General features: G+C 36.6%; 1 protein-coding gene across 5 annotated transcripts; it reads left to right on the top strand.

Annotated features, from left to right (window-relative positions):
• The first annotated feature begins 34 nt into the window (after positions 1-34).
• On the top strand, positions 35-14991 carry VhaSFD (V-type proton ATPase subunit VhaSFD). Of its 5 annotated transcripts, XM_034978469.2 has the most exons (12): positions 35-195; positions 1262-1285; positions 1606-1687; positions 1770-1950; positions 2504-2713; positions 7494-7700; positions 9559-9693; positions 10573-10758; positions 11083-11270; positions 12412-12600; positions 13735-13848; positions 14529-14991. In XM_034978469.2, exons 1-12 carry the CDS (start codon positions 153-155, stop codon positions 14602-14604), a joined length of 1635 nt encoding a protein of 544 aa, XP_034834360.1. In that variant the 5' UTR covers positions 35-152; the 3' UTR covers positions 14605-14991. The 5 variants fall into 5 exon arrangements, with proteins under 5 accessions (XP_034834360.1, XP_034834362.1, XP_069361026.1 ...); XM_034978471.2 differs by lacking the exon at positions 7494-7700; XM_034978470.2 differs by lacking the exons at positions 35-195; positions 1262-1285 and adding an exon at positions 1315-1516.
• Positions 14992-16770: the final 1779 nt, after the last annotated feature.

The following is a 16770-nucleotide window of genomic DNA, read 5'->3' as shown; positions in this document are numbered from 1 at the left end:
TTATTTTTAGCAGAATGTGTCACAAGTCCAAGCTCAATTTATTAATCTGTAACCCAAAAAGTCAAATATAATTACAAAAATAAACTATTAATGAATCGAAATACAAAATTTTAGCATTTTCAGACTATTTTATATAATATTTTAGTAATAGAATGGATGCAAAAAGACGAGTCGCCGACCCTGACAGATACAACCGTGAGTACACAAATTATCAATTACCTCAGTCACCACTCACCCCAGTCCAACTAGACAATCATATTAAGTACCTAAATTAACTAATATAAATAATAAGCACTACATGGCACTATATACGTACATACAGTCAGTGCGTACATATAATTTAATAAAAAAAGGGCTTACAATTTACGTGCATGCAAAAAGTTTGAGTATGGAAGAAACTATATTCTTCGGTATGCTTTTTGCACATAGATGAAATTTATAATCATGAAATCCAAAAATTGTCCAAACATCTGGAAGATTGAAATAAAAATGATGTGCAACTGCAAATTGCGATTATTTGGCAAAACATTAATGCTTATTGCATTGTATTTATAATTTCGGTACTTCCGGTTTTATTAATAGGCACATATAGCCTATTTTTCCAAATCAACTCTTAACGTCATTGTTTATATCTTTTTTTTTAATTTATTTTGCTGCCCTGGATGTGTTTATATACGGTTTATATCAAAGATTAACATGACCAAAGGGAATATATAACATACTCCGTAGACTGAGTAAAAAAGATAGACTAAAGTACTGTGTAACCGCGTCTGAGATAGCGATAGCACGACGTAACGATGAATACGACAATTACCATTGTTTAGTAGTCAATATTTGTATTAACCGATCAATAATATTTGTATTAAACGTTTTTTATGTGAAAACAACTAAATAACTAATGGGAAATAAAATGACGCCACGAATTCTCAAAGTTTGTTTAAAACTAAAGTTGTAATCCTTGAAAAAAATCGGTTACAAGATAAGGGACAAAAAATAGGTTAGCTGCATCTCTGTTTATCACATTAGTAACTTTATCTGTGCTCTCTTTTTAGTGTGAATGAGAAAGCAAACGTTCCTTTGTCTAGATTTTTTACTCAGTCTACGTTTTACTCAGTCTACGGTTGAAAGGGTTGTTTGACTTTGTGTCTATGGATCAACGTTCGATTGACTTTGACAGATTTTTTCTTAATATTGTCGCCATGTTCTTCCTGAACAGAATAGACAACCGTAAAGTGAATATTTCTTTCTCTTTTGGTTACAGCCCGAAAAGTGTACATTAGAGAAGGTAAGCAATATGTACCATAATTTTCTCTGAAGACAACTTCACGTCAAATAGTCACAAGACCTCTCAGCTGAGTTATGTCTTCCAATTTTCTGTTTTCGGAAGGGAATTTTTCTCACTAAACTTCCTATTTGTGAGTGGTTTGTTTTTCTTTCAAGTTCATAGCCAAAATGGCTAACATAAACGTGGTGAATGTTAGCAAACTTATCCCCACATTGGGTGATGACAAAATCGGTAAGTTTCTACCCAATGGCAATAAAAATGAGCAACAAAATTCGTCCCTAACTAAACCTAATTTCTTTGCTTTTCCTTGCAATTTGCAGATATGATTGCCGCTACAAGCGTGTTGCAAATAAGGGCGAGTGAAATCCGTCAAAGTCAAATAAATTGGCAATCTTATTTGCAGTGAGTATTGATTTATTATGTGAACCATTGAACCTATATTTTACCTACTGCGGAATTATTGAATAGATTTTCATGATCTTAGGTCGCAGATGATCACCCAACGTGATCACGACTTCATTGTAAACTTGGACCAACGTGGACAGAAAGACTTGCCAGACAAAAATCCAGATGTATGTGCTGATGTATTCTTGAACCTGCTTACCCATATCAGCAAAGATAACACCATCCAATATGTTCTTGTCTTAATTGATGATATTCTTTCGGTAAGTGATAAAAATATTAATTTCAATTAATTAATTTCAATATTACCAGCAGATTGTTATTAATCAGTTGAACTATAACAACTCAATTTATTAATATTTAATTACAAAGTTTTTATTTTTTACACAACTTTCTTTTTTCAAAGACTTTATTGGTTAATCTGATTCTCTTACAGATCTCCTTGATCTTGATCACTTAATATATAATTATAATCATTAATGTGAAGATTCGAAGTGTAAAGAGACTCGTGTCAAGGCACAATAGTGATTCTTGTACATGACAAATTTTTACCACTTGTGACAACTTTTTTCACTTGATTTGTATTTTACTATTTTTACTTTTAAAGAAAATGTACAAAATACAATAATGATGTAAATAATAAGCACAATAAATTAATCTCAGTTATAAGTTGTGAATTTGTAAATCAATGATTGTGGTGAACAGTAATGGTGATGATCTTCACATTTAAATCATTTAGAGACTATAAAACTATAGTTTTGTGGTTTATTAGGTGATAAACAATTTCTTTATTAGTGACACATCAATAATTTTCAGGAAGATAAAACTAGGGTGAAAATTTTCCGTAATGCCAAACATGGCAATGTTTGGCAGCCATTCCTTAACTTGCTTAACCGTCAAGACGAGTTTGTTCAACACATGACAGCTCGCATCATTGCCAAGCTTGCCTGCTGGCACCCACAGCTCATGGAGAAGAGCGACCTGCATTTCTACCTTTCCTGGCTCAAGGACCAACTTAAATCTAATGTAAGTTCTAGTTAGTGAATTAAAAAAAATTAAACTGCTTGATGCTTGATCTTTAATTTGGTATTAAAATTGAGCCATTTTGATAGGCCACTTTGACTATATTTTTTTTTTTTGACAGACTGTAATATCGGCCGACATAACTTTTTAGTGTTTAGTGAATGCGAAAGTATATCAGTCTGCTAGCTTTTCACGGCCCATCTCTTTAACTGATTTTTACGAAATTTGGTACAGGAATAGCTTACATTGGGGGGAAGGACATGGGCTATTTTTATCCCACAAAAGAAGAGTTTCCAGGGGGGTTCTTAAAAACCTAAATCCATGTAGATGTTTGCCTAATATGGCTTTTTAAAATGGCTCTTTTGTAAGTAGTTATCAATTATTATAAAAATAGATAAGTAGCGCAGCATGATTTTTAATTTGGACAAAATTATGGCAGGTTTACATTAAGACTTACTGACTACATTAATGCATTATATTAACTAGAATGGTATAGGAAGGAACAAATAAGGGACAAACAAAACTGACCTTGTGGGAATGCTTTTAGAGTTCCGTCCCTCATAGGCAAAAAGGAACCCTTATAGGATCACTTCATTATCTGTCTGTATGTCTGTCTATCTGTTGTGTCTGTCAAGAAACCTATAAGGTACTTACAGTGGACCTAGAATCATAAAATTTGCAGGTAGGTAGTTCTTATAGCACACATAAGGGGAAAAATCAAAAACCGTGAATTTGTGATCACATCATAAAAAAAAAAAAATGGTCATGAACAAATGATTAGTATTTTTAATTTTCGAAGTAAGATTACCAAGTGGGGTATATATCATATGAAAGGGCTTTGCTTGTACACTCTAAAACAGATTTTTATTTATTTTTAAGCATAATAGCTTTTGATTTATCATGTAAAATGTCAAAAAAATGCTACTGTAGTGTGGAACCTTTGGTGCGTAAGTCTGACTATTCAGTATCCACTAATCCGGCCTACTTAGCATTATGAAAAGAATAGCAATAGATTTAGATCTGTTATTTTAGTTTAGCAGAAACTGTGTAAAACAGAATAGCCGTAATAGGATTTAAAGCAGAAAATATAAGAAATATTCCATTTTTCAAAATGGTCTGTCTTTGAGTTAAGCAGATATAGTAACCTTACTACCTAGCTGGCTCTTAAGTCCTAACCCTATGCATGCCAATGGCTTCCAGCATTGATCACCAAAAAGTCATTTGCCTGAAATGTTTACACAGGGTCATATAAGTCAGTCTTAACGTAAATCTGTTCCAATGTATTTTATTTTTATGTATTAAAAACCAATTAAATTTATTATATTAAATTATATTAACAAAGTGCTTGTTTTAAATAAACAATTAGGACTAACAGATTGATGCATGCGATAAATGTTTACAATCAGTATAGTAATACATACATAAGTTGCACCTTGAGTTATGAAATATTTATAGCATAACACATGATATTATTTTATGATGTCCTCCAACTATAATGATTTTAAAATCTCATTGTCCACTAAAAATTTAATGGTCCAATGGGTCCACTAAAAATTTTGCCTCTTTTATATTTTGTATACCTCTGTCATTTGTGTATCTCTGTTACGTAACCGAGAGAGCGCTATACTAAGACCCAATTTCACCAAACAATAGGCTACTTGACTCATATCTAATTTCGTCCAATAAATGATTATTTACATAGTATTTTGCTTAAAACAACGAAATATATCAATAACAATTATTAAAAACGCAGGATGGATATATAAATCCAATTTAAAAAAATACAATTTTTATTTTTATTTGAAACGCAGAAAACGCTGTCAGCCATGATGTGACGTCATTAAATATGTAAACAAAGTAATGTCATTCCTATGTCACGCGGGGACTAACGTAGTATCCATATATATAAAATTTAGAGTCCTGACTAACTTATATATCAACGCACAGCCTAAACATCTAAACAGCTGGTCCTAGATACATGAAATTTGGTGAGTGTGTTCTTTGTAGGTAAAGAGAAGGTATCCACTAGGAAAGGATTTTTTGAAATTCCACCTCTGAGTGGGTTAAATGGAGGTTTGAAATTTATGAAGTCCACGCGGGCGAAGTCACGAGCATAAGCTAGTTTTTATATATTTCTAAAAACTCATAGTAAACGTAAAAAAATATCGTTTTCTCTTTATAAATTGAATAAGTTATTAAGTAAGACTTACAACAAAGTGATCTTTGCAAAAATAAATTTGGGTTGAAGTCGTTAGTCATATAGGATCCCTTTAAGCAAGTCTTTGCGTGTTACGTATATTTATTTCACTGGGCACTCTAATCCACAACTTTCCTGTGGTCTTTATCGATGCGTTTTTTACATTCTCGGATGATACAATAACGATAATTACTATATTTTTCATGTAAACTAGTATAGAAGTCATGTTTATTAAACTTTGGTAGGTTATGCTCAGTATATATAATGTACTCTGTGGTTATGCTGTTGTTTACAAATGCATGACGTCAGAGCACAGATAATCTATCGGCCAAACATGGCCGACAGTGTTTTCACCTGTCTAAGAAAAATATTTTTTTAAATTAAAGTTTTACGGTTTTTAGGGCGCAAAAAAATATAGTGTTAATTTTTTTGATATAATAGGACAAATATTAACCATTTAAGACCAACTTAAAAAAATTGTCAAGTAGCCTATTGTAAACAAGGCATCAGCTAATGTCTCCCTCTTTTAAAAATAACGGAGTTATGCTAATATACGTTTTATGAAATATTTTTGACTGACCATGAATAAATCAAGCATGAATGACTTACAATTAGGGGTTCCTTCTTTACTCTGAAGATACCTACAGAACCCTAGAAATAGTTTGACTATGGTTTGGGTTGATTATTCGTGGCCTTTGGTTGGCTGTTGATATTATAATTTTTTTGATATTTTCTCGTTTAACTGTGAATATATTTTATAAATTAGAATTTCCGTGCCTACGTTCAAAAGTTTCTAAGTTTACCAAAACATAATTTTCAAATAAATAATTATGTATCTAGTCAACGTCCATCTTGATAGCTTGACATTTGTCAATTGACATAATCTCAGATTAAGAATATTATGAACCTAATGGTCTGTTACAAAGTTAACGGACCTCTACATATATGTATCTGCGATTAAATGTAACGCCTTGTTAGGGAAGTTAATGCCTTGTTAGTGCATGGTGGAACAGTCATTTCCATTAACAGTCTGTTAAACCATTTGACAGGATGTTAAATTAACAGCGGATAGGGTATAGTTTATGTAAATTTCCTTTTCTAGGTACAATAATAATTGTGGTTCTCAGATTTTGCTCAGAACTTTACTTTTGAAGTATTGATAGGTAGTGATATAATGCAGGCTTTATGTTTTTTTTGAAGAGAATATTTATATATTTTCCTATTATGTGTGCATGAGCATGTTATGTGTGACAGTTAAGTTTAATGATTTTATAATTATATTATGTATAACAAACATATTCTAACAACTTTTAAAACTTACAAGTTACATTTTTTAACACTAGGAACTAGGACTTACACAAGGAAATATATAAAAATAAATTTAATACATGTAGATAAAGTTATAGTGTATTTATAATAGGTATAGAGGAGCTTATAAAACTTGTATAATTGACGAAACTAAGCAGTACCAAGGCCTTTCAAGCAAACTGTGTACCATGTCATTATGTGGCTAAATAATGAGGGCTATCGTGTGAGGGCCTCAAATGAAGTAGGTGCTCTCCCACTCCTCCCTCCCCGCTATCACTCTCACCCTCCCCCCTTTTTTCTATCTTTCTCTCTTGAAAGAATATTCACTTTCCATTTTGCACTATAGTTAGGTTTCTTTGTAATAATAATTCGATTGACTGACACGCACGACCTTGATTCAGAGACACAACAAAAGCCACAAAAAGCATGTTATATTCTTCTCAGGTAGTGTTTATTCTACTCCTTTACGCCGGATTTTGTTAAAATACTGTCTGTTTGCCTGTCCGTCAGTCGGTTGTATCTGTCAAGAAAACCTATAGGGTACCTACTGGGTACTTCCTGTTGACGTAGAATCATGAAATTTGGCAGGTAGAATAGAATAGAATGTTTTTTTATTCATGTAAACTTTTTAAAAGTGCTTATGAATAGTCAGGTAGTTTTAATTTACCACTGGTTCGGAATGGTAGTTAGGTCTTAGTATAGCACAAGTAAAGGAATAAATCAGAAAACCGTGGATTTGTGGTTACATCACACAAAAAAAATGTGTTAATGAACAAACAGTATTTTTAATTTTTAAAGTAAGATGACTATACCAAGTAGGGTATCATATGGGGTCGTTACCTGTATATTCAAAAATAGATTTTTATTTATTTTAATGCATTATAGTTATTGATTTATCGTGCAAAATGTCGAAAAAATATCCGAGTACGGAACCCTCGATCCGCGAGTCTAACTCGCACTTGGCCGGTTTTTCTAATTGTCTGCACAAAAGTGGCATAGGCTATAAATTACATATGTACCTACCTAACACGGAGTTCATATTATACAGAAATATCACAAGTACTTAATTGAACTAAGATCACTAAAACACTAGAATATACCTACAGATATTAGACATTTCTGTACCTCACCTATACAAGCGCCGTCTAGTGGTGATATCAAGCGCGGTAGCCCTCATTAAAACCTAACACTATGTTGAGCATCATCATTCGAGCATCACGCATCGTTGGGGCACTGCGGAGTTGGTTGCCATATCTGAAAGGTTTGTTTTCTGGCAAGGCGGAGAGAGTGTCTGCCGAACTAGAGCATGCTGAGCAGGTTATGTTGGAGCACGAGAAACAAAATTTCTCCGATAAACACACAAAGCATCATCACAAAGACAAGGGAGGGGACAAGCTTGACAACGGCCAAGAGAAATATTCCACCCTTCACGACGCTTTCGATGTTGTTAAAGCCCATGAGGACTTACCGCCCGGCCTCTACAAGGTATTTTGTTTTGAAACAAGACCTAAATGTTCGATGTCTTCAATAACACGTGTGGAAAGTGTATCTAATACCTATTTTTTTGTTTAGGAATCGATCCTACAGTCGACGATTTAGAGTTCTGCGTTCACTGTATTCTGTGCTGTGCTGAAATCTATAGTGCGTACCTACTTTGACTTTGCTCAAAATTAAGACATTTAAAAGAAGATAGTGTTATATCGTTGGCATAAATTTGTCTCGTTTTAACTGAAACTTAACGCTGAGCAAAATCAAAGTACGCACTCTGTGTATTTTTAATTAAAACTAAAGTAGATGAAGGCCCGGACTCCACCAGAGCGGAGACGAGACGAGAGGAGAGGAGATGTGATTTTCACTTAAACAACCAATAGAATTTCGTTATTCTGCTTCAGTGGATACCACTGAGCGGAGATGTATCATATTTGTATGGCACGATCAATACGGAGATGTGAGTTGTGCGGTGTGCCTGAGCTGGCGACGGTGCGTAGCGGAGACGAGAAGAGATGTGAGCTGCGATGAGAACAACGCGAGCGCCATTTAGGTTCCCCGACCTCACTCCATGAAGCCCTCGGCAACCTGGGCGGTCTACTTGGCTTCTGGAGCGAGCTTGGATGGCTGGAGTGAAGACTTCAGCGGGGAGGGGCAATGCACGCACAACAGACGGAAACGTTTAACTGCGGAAACCAGCCCAGAACGAAGAAGAAGTGAGCGGCGTCGCTAGTTCCCCCTGCATCGCAAAACTCGCCAGCTTGTGCTCACGTGCCGCACGCAGCTCAGTTTCGCTCTAGCCAGCAGTCATCTCCGCTCTAGCCAGCACACATCTCCACTCCAGTCTAGCCAGTACGCATCTCCGCACAGCTTCGGTGGATACATCCTTGCTGAAAAACATCTCCACGCGTCTCCGCTTCAGACATCTCCACGCATTTCTGCTCTGGTGGAGTCCGAGCCTAAAGTGACGGTCAAATATATCTCGTAAAAATTAATGTGGCACACAAACCTCTAAACCGTTGGCTGCTTGAAGCCAGTGATTAATACTGATTGTAATAATACTCTGCATGCTTTTACTAACATAACAATATCTAACATTCAAACTAGTGAAAGAAAATAAATTGCTTTGCAAATTGCGATACATAAGACTTAAACAAGCTTTTGTTACTATGGTTCAAATTTGAATAGAGCGCTGCTTGTACATGCCAACAAAACATTTAGAAATCGTAAATTCTGTGCAATATGCTATTTATTCTGTATTAGTATAAGAAAATAATAATAAATGTCTTTGATTAGGAATGTTTCTATTTCTATCAGTAGCAATAAATTAATTACCAGACAATTGATTTAAATATAAAAATTACATTCACTTCTTTATTAATAATTTCCTTTAGCTAGTCTAGTTCTATGAAATTATTTAATTAAATACTTTAAATATGGGGATTTTTTGTAATTTGTATTTGATCATGTCTAAATCCTAAACTAATTGACAGGTCTAAAATTAGTGCCATCGGTTTCTGCGGAGAACATTATAAGCTAATTCTGTTGTTCACAATCCATAAACCAAACTATGACAGATTTAAATGTATTACTATGCCTTTTATAATGCTTCTTGTGGAACAGGATAGCACTAGATTTAGGCCTGTCAATTTAGTTTACCTAGTTTAGAGATTATGTACAAAAGAATTAGCCCCATAGTGAATATCATGGTACTTTGCCAGACAATTTAGTTTAGAGTTTTTTTACAACCGGGTTAAACCGTCACCCTCGTCTTATATAATAAACCACGGAAGGGGCCCACAGCAACAAAACCTCGACCTGAAAATGCTAACCATTGATATATCGTTTCCGCCAGAACAATGACTATATCCAGTCGGTGGCTCGCTGCCTACAAATGATGCTGCGTGTAGACGAGTATCGCTTCGCATTTCTGTCCGTCGACGGCATTTCCACCCTGCTGTCCATCCTGGCTTCGAGGGTCAATTTCCAGGTACAATTCATTATATTTTGTTAAGCTAATAAGTTTCGATCATAGTTATCGAGTACACGCCACGAGTAGTCAGTTTCGATGACCTCCCTGGCGCTGTTGTCTTATCAGTAGGAGGTCCCGGGTTCTATTCCCGGCAGGGAAATTAGAAATTTTATAAATTGTAAATTTCGTCTGGTCTGGTCTGGTCGGAGGCTTCGGTCGTGGCTAGTTACCATTCTACCGACATTGCCATGCTGCCAAGCAATTTAGCGTTCCGGTACGATACCGTGTAGAAACCAAAGGCGTATGGGTTTAATAAAACTGCCTACACCTTCCAGGTTAACCTGATTGCACTGCATCTATAAATTAAAAAAAAACGTCGCTTACCGCCAGGTGAGATCTGTTATATAAAAATTGGTATAAACTACTTTAAAATAACTTTAGGTTCATTTTGTTCAAATTCGAAATCAACGTTGGCAAGCTGTACAAATTCTATTAAACAACTAACGGATACAAAACGTTAAAAGTTTGGCGTATCAGATTTTTGGGAAATTGTGGGAATTTTCAAGAAATGAATGGTTCTAAAAAAGTTTGCTATAACGCGTTAACGCTTAAAATTTAGCTCCTCGCGCGCCGTTTTAATTTTTTGTGTCAAAAGTGCGATTTTAACCCTTATTTTAAAGGTGAACCGTACTTTTGACATGACAGTTGATCTATAGAGTTAAAATGGTGCGTGAGGAGTCATTTTGTACGGACTATACGGTACTTTTTGCACGCTTTTTAAAAATCTGATCATATAGATACATGTATTATTTTTCATCTTTAGTGGTGGGGTTATTTAGCGCCATCTATGAAAATTTTATCGAACGTTGCCCTGAAACTTCCTCATTAAATCCCCAGGTCCAATACCAGTTGGTATTCTGCCTGTGGGTGCTGACGTTCAACCCGCTGCTGGCGGAGAAGATGAACAAGTTCAACGCTATCCCGATCCTGGCGGACATCCTCAGCGACTCCGTGAAGGAGAAGGTCACTCGCATCGTACTGGCCGTGTTCCGCAACCTCATTGAGAAGCCCGAAGACCAACAGGTAAAAGAAATAAACAAATACTACTATCACTACCGCATACTATACCAACTATCGTGTCGCAAGGCATCGTCAGGATCTGCACTTTATTATTTACACTAGATACCTGCGTCTTTGTTCGCCTAGATTTAAGTTTTTAAAAATCCTCTTTGTTTTTTCGGGACAGTAAGTATTCATTTCCGAAATACTGAATTCCTAAAATGAAAGCTATCTCTTTACCAAATTTCGTCAAAATCGGTTTAACGGATGGACCGTGAAAAGATAACAGACAGTTTAATTTAACAGATTAAATTTTCGGACATTAAAAACTGAAATCACTTTTTATAGGTAGCAAAAGAGCACTGCATCGCCATGGTCCAATGCAAAGTGCTTAAGCAGCTATCGATCCTGGAACAGAAGCGTTCGGACGACGAGGACATAATGAACGATGTGGACTTCCTCAACGAGCGCCTGCAAGCCTCCGTGCAAGACCTTAGCTCCTTTGACCAGTATGCTACTGAAGTTAAGAGTGGACGGTATGTATTTTAACAAAGCAACACTAACGACCGCCTACGGCTTCGCTCCCATGCGAATTTTGGAAAAATCTGACCTTATTCCTTATGTACACTATCAAGGGAAACTCTTTGCAAAATTTTTGCTTTCCAAGTTCAAGGGTTTGGGCTTGTTGAGGCTCTGCTGCCCGACGTACTAGGGGGTTAGGTGGCGTAGGAATAATAACTGATTACTGAACCTTAAGTATTATTTATTCACTGACTCTTACTTATCATATGATGTACAAGGCGTTCGGTCGGCACAGCAGAGTACAGTATTTTTTTTTTTTTTTTTTTATATCTAATTAGAACGGCAGTGCCACTTACACTAACTAGATGATTAATAATAAATTTAAATACAAATAAAGGTACAAGAAAAAAGACATATAATACAAAACGATAAAAGATCAAAGAATTTTGAATATGTACGCTGAGAACATTGAATGACATATTCATGCAATGCTCTCAGCATACTTCAGTAACTCCCGAACCAGTATTATAGACCCATCATTAAATGGGTCCCATTGAGCATTTTTGTCCAAAAGCGCGTTGAATGATGCTAATGAAGGGGGTATAGGTGACATAGATCTAGCAACAGTGCGATGATGTGGGACCACGAAAAGTTTATTTTTTCGTGGACGAAGATACAGTTGTACTCTGGCTCGCCCCTGGCTGTTTATTAATACTAAAAAAGTCTGTTTACAATACAACGTTGTGTTCCCACAGGCTGAGCGTTGAAATGTCGATCAGAGAGTGAGTCCGGGCTTTTATTTTTATTAGATACTAGCTGATGCCCGCGTACGAAGTAAATCGGTTAAACTAATGGGCCGTGCAAATGTAGCAGGCTCACACACACTTTCCGTTTGCCTGTTCTAAATCTTACTTGATTTTAGTTGTTGTAAACCGACCACTCGGTTGAGCTCGAACCACGTTCCATTGAACATTGTTGGTGAGCAGAAACTCCTATGCCTTAGTGGATATATTGCAGTGCTTGCGAAAGAAGCACGTGCAAAAGAAGCTACGTGTTCAAATATTAAATAACTTAAATTTTTTACCTTTAAATAACTTAAAAGCTATATTTTGTTTAATTATAATCAAACTCCTGAAGCTTAATTTGTATTGACAGTTTGGAGTGGTCCCCCGTACACAAATCTGCGAAGTTCTGGCGTGAGAACGCAGTGCGCCTCAACGAGCGTGGCCAAGAGTTACTACGAACGCTCGTACACCTGCTAGAGAAGAGCCGTGATCCTGTCGTGCTGGCCGTGGCGTGCTACGACGTGGGCGAGTACGTGCGGCACTACCCGCGAGGCAAACAGTACGTACCATCTCACATCCACCCATCTCTGGCACCAAAAAGAGCGGCCACGTGTTACTGCAAACGCTCGTGCATTTGTCGGATAAGAGTCGCGACCCCGTCGTGCTGGCTCTGACGTGCTACGTGGTACGCGAGTACGTCCGGGAATAACCCCGGTGCAAACAGTACGTACCGTTTCACATCCGCCCAGCTCTGCCGCGAAAATCAAATCAAATCAATGAGCGGCAGAAAATATTGTACATCGACCTTTAGAAAGAGATCGCTATCTCTTTCTAAAGGTCGGTTTCGTAGCGCGTTGATTCTGTCCGACAAAACGTCGCATAGGTATGAGTGATAGAGACACGGTCGATGTGTAATATTGCTTGCCGGCTACTGCACTGCGCACACTCATGCACTGCTGAAGAAAAACCGCGACGACTAAATTACGTCCGTGACGACGAATGACGAATAGAGTTTTTTCTAGATAAAAGGGATTGTATATTATATTCTATAGCTAACAATTTTTGGAACAGGCCACGTGTAACCTTGTTACATTTGAATCGATCGTCTTCGTCTACTGATAGAATATATCCACAGTATTTAGTTTTTAACTTTCATAGTCTCTCGGCGCTATTTAATACCCTCGAATTCGGCTCGATGTTATTTGCACCTCGAATTTAATACGGTATTTGACAACTAGTCAAATCAGTAACTTTTTATCAAACGTCAAAAGTCAAAACGCGCACTGACAGTGCGACAAGGCCATCTTGGCGCGTGGTGAAAATCAGAACTAACGTTGCCGTCAAGTGTCCTCTTTGTTCTTGTTTGAATATTCTAAGCCTTTGTACTCCAACACTGCCCCCCTGTTGTCATTCAAGTGCCAAGAGAGCCTTGTCGCACTGTAGTGTGCTATATTCTATGAAATGCTGGAATGTGACGTCACATCATAATGACGTACATTTTTAGTTTAATCGATTATTAAAAATGGTTATTACAATTAAAACTAATACAGGACATGGATTTTACGTATTTTGGGAGACCCTCTATTTAATAATCACTGAGATAATATAATTTATTGTTGATGTAGTTAAATACCCAATTTTCATCATACCGCACTTGCAGCATTAGTAATTATGTTGTGTTTTAATTTTTCAGCATAATAGAGCAGCTGGGCGGCAAACAGCGAGTCATGTACCTGCTCAGTCACGAAGACCCCAACGTGCGCTACGAGGCCCTCCTCGCTGTACAGAAGCTCATGGTTCACAATTGGTAACATTTCTATTGTATTCAACTAGCTGATGCCCGCGACTTCGCGTGCATTTATGTTCTTATAAATCCCGTGGGAGCTCTGATTTTCAGGGATAATAGGAGACACTTAGTATGGTGGCAACCTCCTGTCGGCCCCTTTAAAGTTTAATAAATTATTAATGGAAAAGGGCGTCTGCAGGGGTTCCCATGACTACTAATTGTCTGGCAATGCATGACGTGATTTCCAAATTATTCTGAAGAAAATGTAAAAAATTAGACTGTATACTTTGACGTAAGATTTTTTACACCTTTATTACCTGTTATCTCCCAAAGCCACCATGATCCAAACAAACATTCCTCCCAGTGTTGGGGACAATATGCAGATAAACTTGCAGCTTTTATAAAATAAGGAAGGTCTGGCATGCGCTTGCTTTTAGGCCACTATAACCATAGTAGTGGTGATACTGTAGGTCGGTTCCGAAAAACCTGCATCGATCATTATTACAATCGCAATAATGGTGATCAGCTGAATTTATGACATTCTTGTTGCAACAATGCATTGTAGCCAATAGTGAGTGTCGGCCAATCAGAGGTGATTGCGATCGTCACTCTGTAGCTGTCATTCTACCGTAATCGAGCCACTGGTGATCATGATATTTTGACTTATCTTTTCAGATATTGATTTCCTTTTTTTTCCATAGGGAATACCTTGGCAAGCAATTGGAGAAAGAAATTGACAAACAAGGTGGTGGCACCGCAGTTGGCGCTAAAGGTTAAGAATGGTTTATATAAATTAAATAGTTATTGTTGTTGTCAACCTTTATAAAATTGCAATTAAGTAGCGATATCCGTATGCCATACGACCTTTAAGTATTACATTATTGTAAATAGAAATAAAAATAATATTCATGCTGTCAGATACTTTTTAATGTAAATGCAATGGCCCAAGTAAACATTTGTTTAAAGCGGAATCTGTGTTTACGAGTTGCCAGCGTTTATATATTTGCAAGATCACATTCCTATATTCATTATTGTTGTGTAAAATAAAATATAATCATATTATATATTCTATGTTATAATTTGAAATGTAGAAATTATTTATAGCTTTGAAATGTGTAAATGTACAACTGGCACATCAGTGAATAAACATTGAGTAATTAATAATTTTTGGACTTTCTTTTGCTAATCTAGTTAGGACTCTGTAGGTACTGGAAGAATGCCAACGGGATCCTGTGAAGCCTCTGCTGTCCGTCCGTCCGACTGTCTGTCAGCGGGCACGAACCGTAATAGTAAAGCTGAAATTTGCAGAGTATATTTTCTGTCAAGGCCAACTAATGATAAAAGTCCAAGATGGCGAATATCAAAAATGGTTTAGTGCTATATCATCTTTACAAGACGGAGTAAAAAATCTAGACAATGGAACGTTTGCTTTCTCATTCACACTAAAAGAGCACAGATAAAGTTATTAATTTGATAAACAGAGACGCAGCTAACCTATTTTTGTCCCTTATCGTGTAACTGTTTTTTTTCAAGGAATACAACTTAAGTTGCAAAACAAACTTTGAGAATTCGTAGCATCATTGTATTTCTCCTTAGTTATTTACTTGTTTTCACATAAAAAACGTTTAATACAAATGTTGTTGATCGGTTAATACACATATTGACAACTAAATAATGCAAGGGCGGATCCAGCTTTGGTGCCAGGGGGGTCACATAGTCGTGGTCAAGTCACAACATCTCGACCTCTTGCGACAGGTCGAGTTGGTAATCGGGGTATGACGAGCGGGGGTTGGGGGGGGGACGCCCCGCACACCCGCACGCAGGGCCGTCTTTAACCTATTGGAGGCCCTGGGCACATTAGAATAACGGGGCCCCTATGATCTTGACAGAGTAGTAGTACTATTTTCTTGGAATAGGCAAAGAAAGCAGATAAGTCACGTTCAAGACGTATTATAAATGCGAATGTTTCTATCTATCTGTTACCTTTTCAAAGTCCATATTCTAAATCAAAATTTGGTACTATTCAGAGATAGTTTACACTCGGAAACGGCTTTTTATCCCGGAAAATTAAAGGGTTCTCACGGAAATTTTAAAAAACTAAATCTATGTGGACGAAGTTGCGGGCATTAACCAATATAAAGTAAAAGCGCGAGCGAAGCGAGCGCGAAATTTTTCATATATTTACGAAAAAATCATAAGGTAGCTACTAATATTATAAATGAGAAAGCGTGTCTATCTACTTATCTGTTACCATTTGACGGTCAATCTTTTTGACCAGGTACTACACAAAGGAAACTTTCGTCCCGGAAACCTGCATACACTTTTTATGCGGAAAATCAAAGAGTTCCTACGGTTTTTTGAAAACCTAAATCAATGCGGACAAGGTTGCGGGCGGGCAACAACTAATACAGAGCAAAAGCGCGAGCGAAGCGAGCGCGAAATTTTCTGTCTGTCTATCATCTTGTTAGGTTCTTTTTCACGGCCAAATGTAGGTAGGTAGGTACTACTCAGTGATAGCTTGCATCTCGGAAGGGATTTTTAATCGTAGTGAACCGTACGTGCGAGCGAAGCGAGCGCAAAATTTATGACATTATTTACAAAAAAGAAAAGATAAATGTCAGAAATATTGTATTACGATATAGATAAATGCCAAAAATTTTGTACTAAAAACTATAAAGTCATCTGTTGTATAAAGAATAGTTCTATTATCTTTAGGGGTCCCCAGATGCAACGAGCGCTTGGATAATAAAAACTTTACTATAAATAATAAACGTAAAGGACCAATCCGACCAATACATTATAGGTATATAATACATATTATTTTTTACTTTTAGAGGTTTTTACTGTCGGGAATTTTTTAAAAAGTGTGAAAAAGAATGAAATATTCTATCATTTGCGTAAAGGCAATAAAGATCGGATATAAGACTATTTAGCAATCTCTAC

The sequence above is a fragment of the Maniola hyperantus genome, chromosome 19 (assembly GCF_902806685.2).
Source record: "Maniola hyperantus chromosome 19, iAphHyp1.2, whole genome shotgun sequence".
Lineage (NCBI taxonomy): Eukaryota > Metazoa > Arthropoda > Insecta > Lepidoptera > Nymphalidae > Maniola > Maniola hyperantus.
The sequence above is the reverse complement of the archived record's forward strand: the minus strand, read 5'-3'. Positions and strand labels throughout refer to the sequence as shown.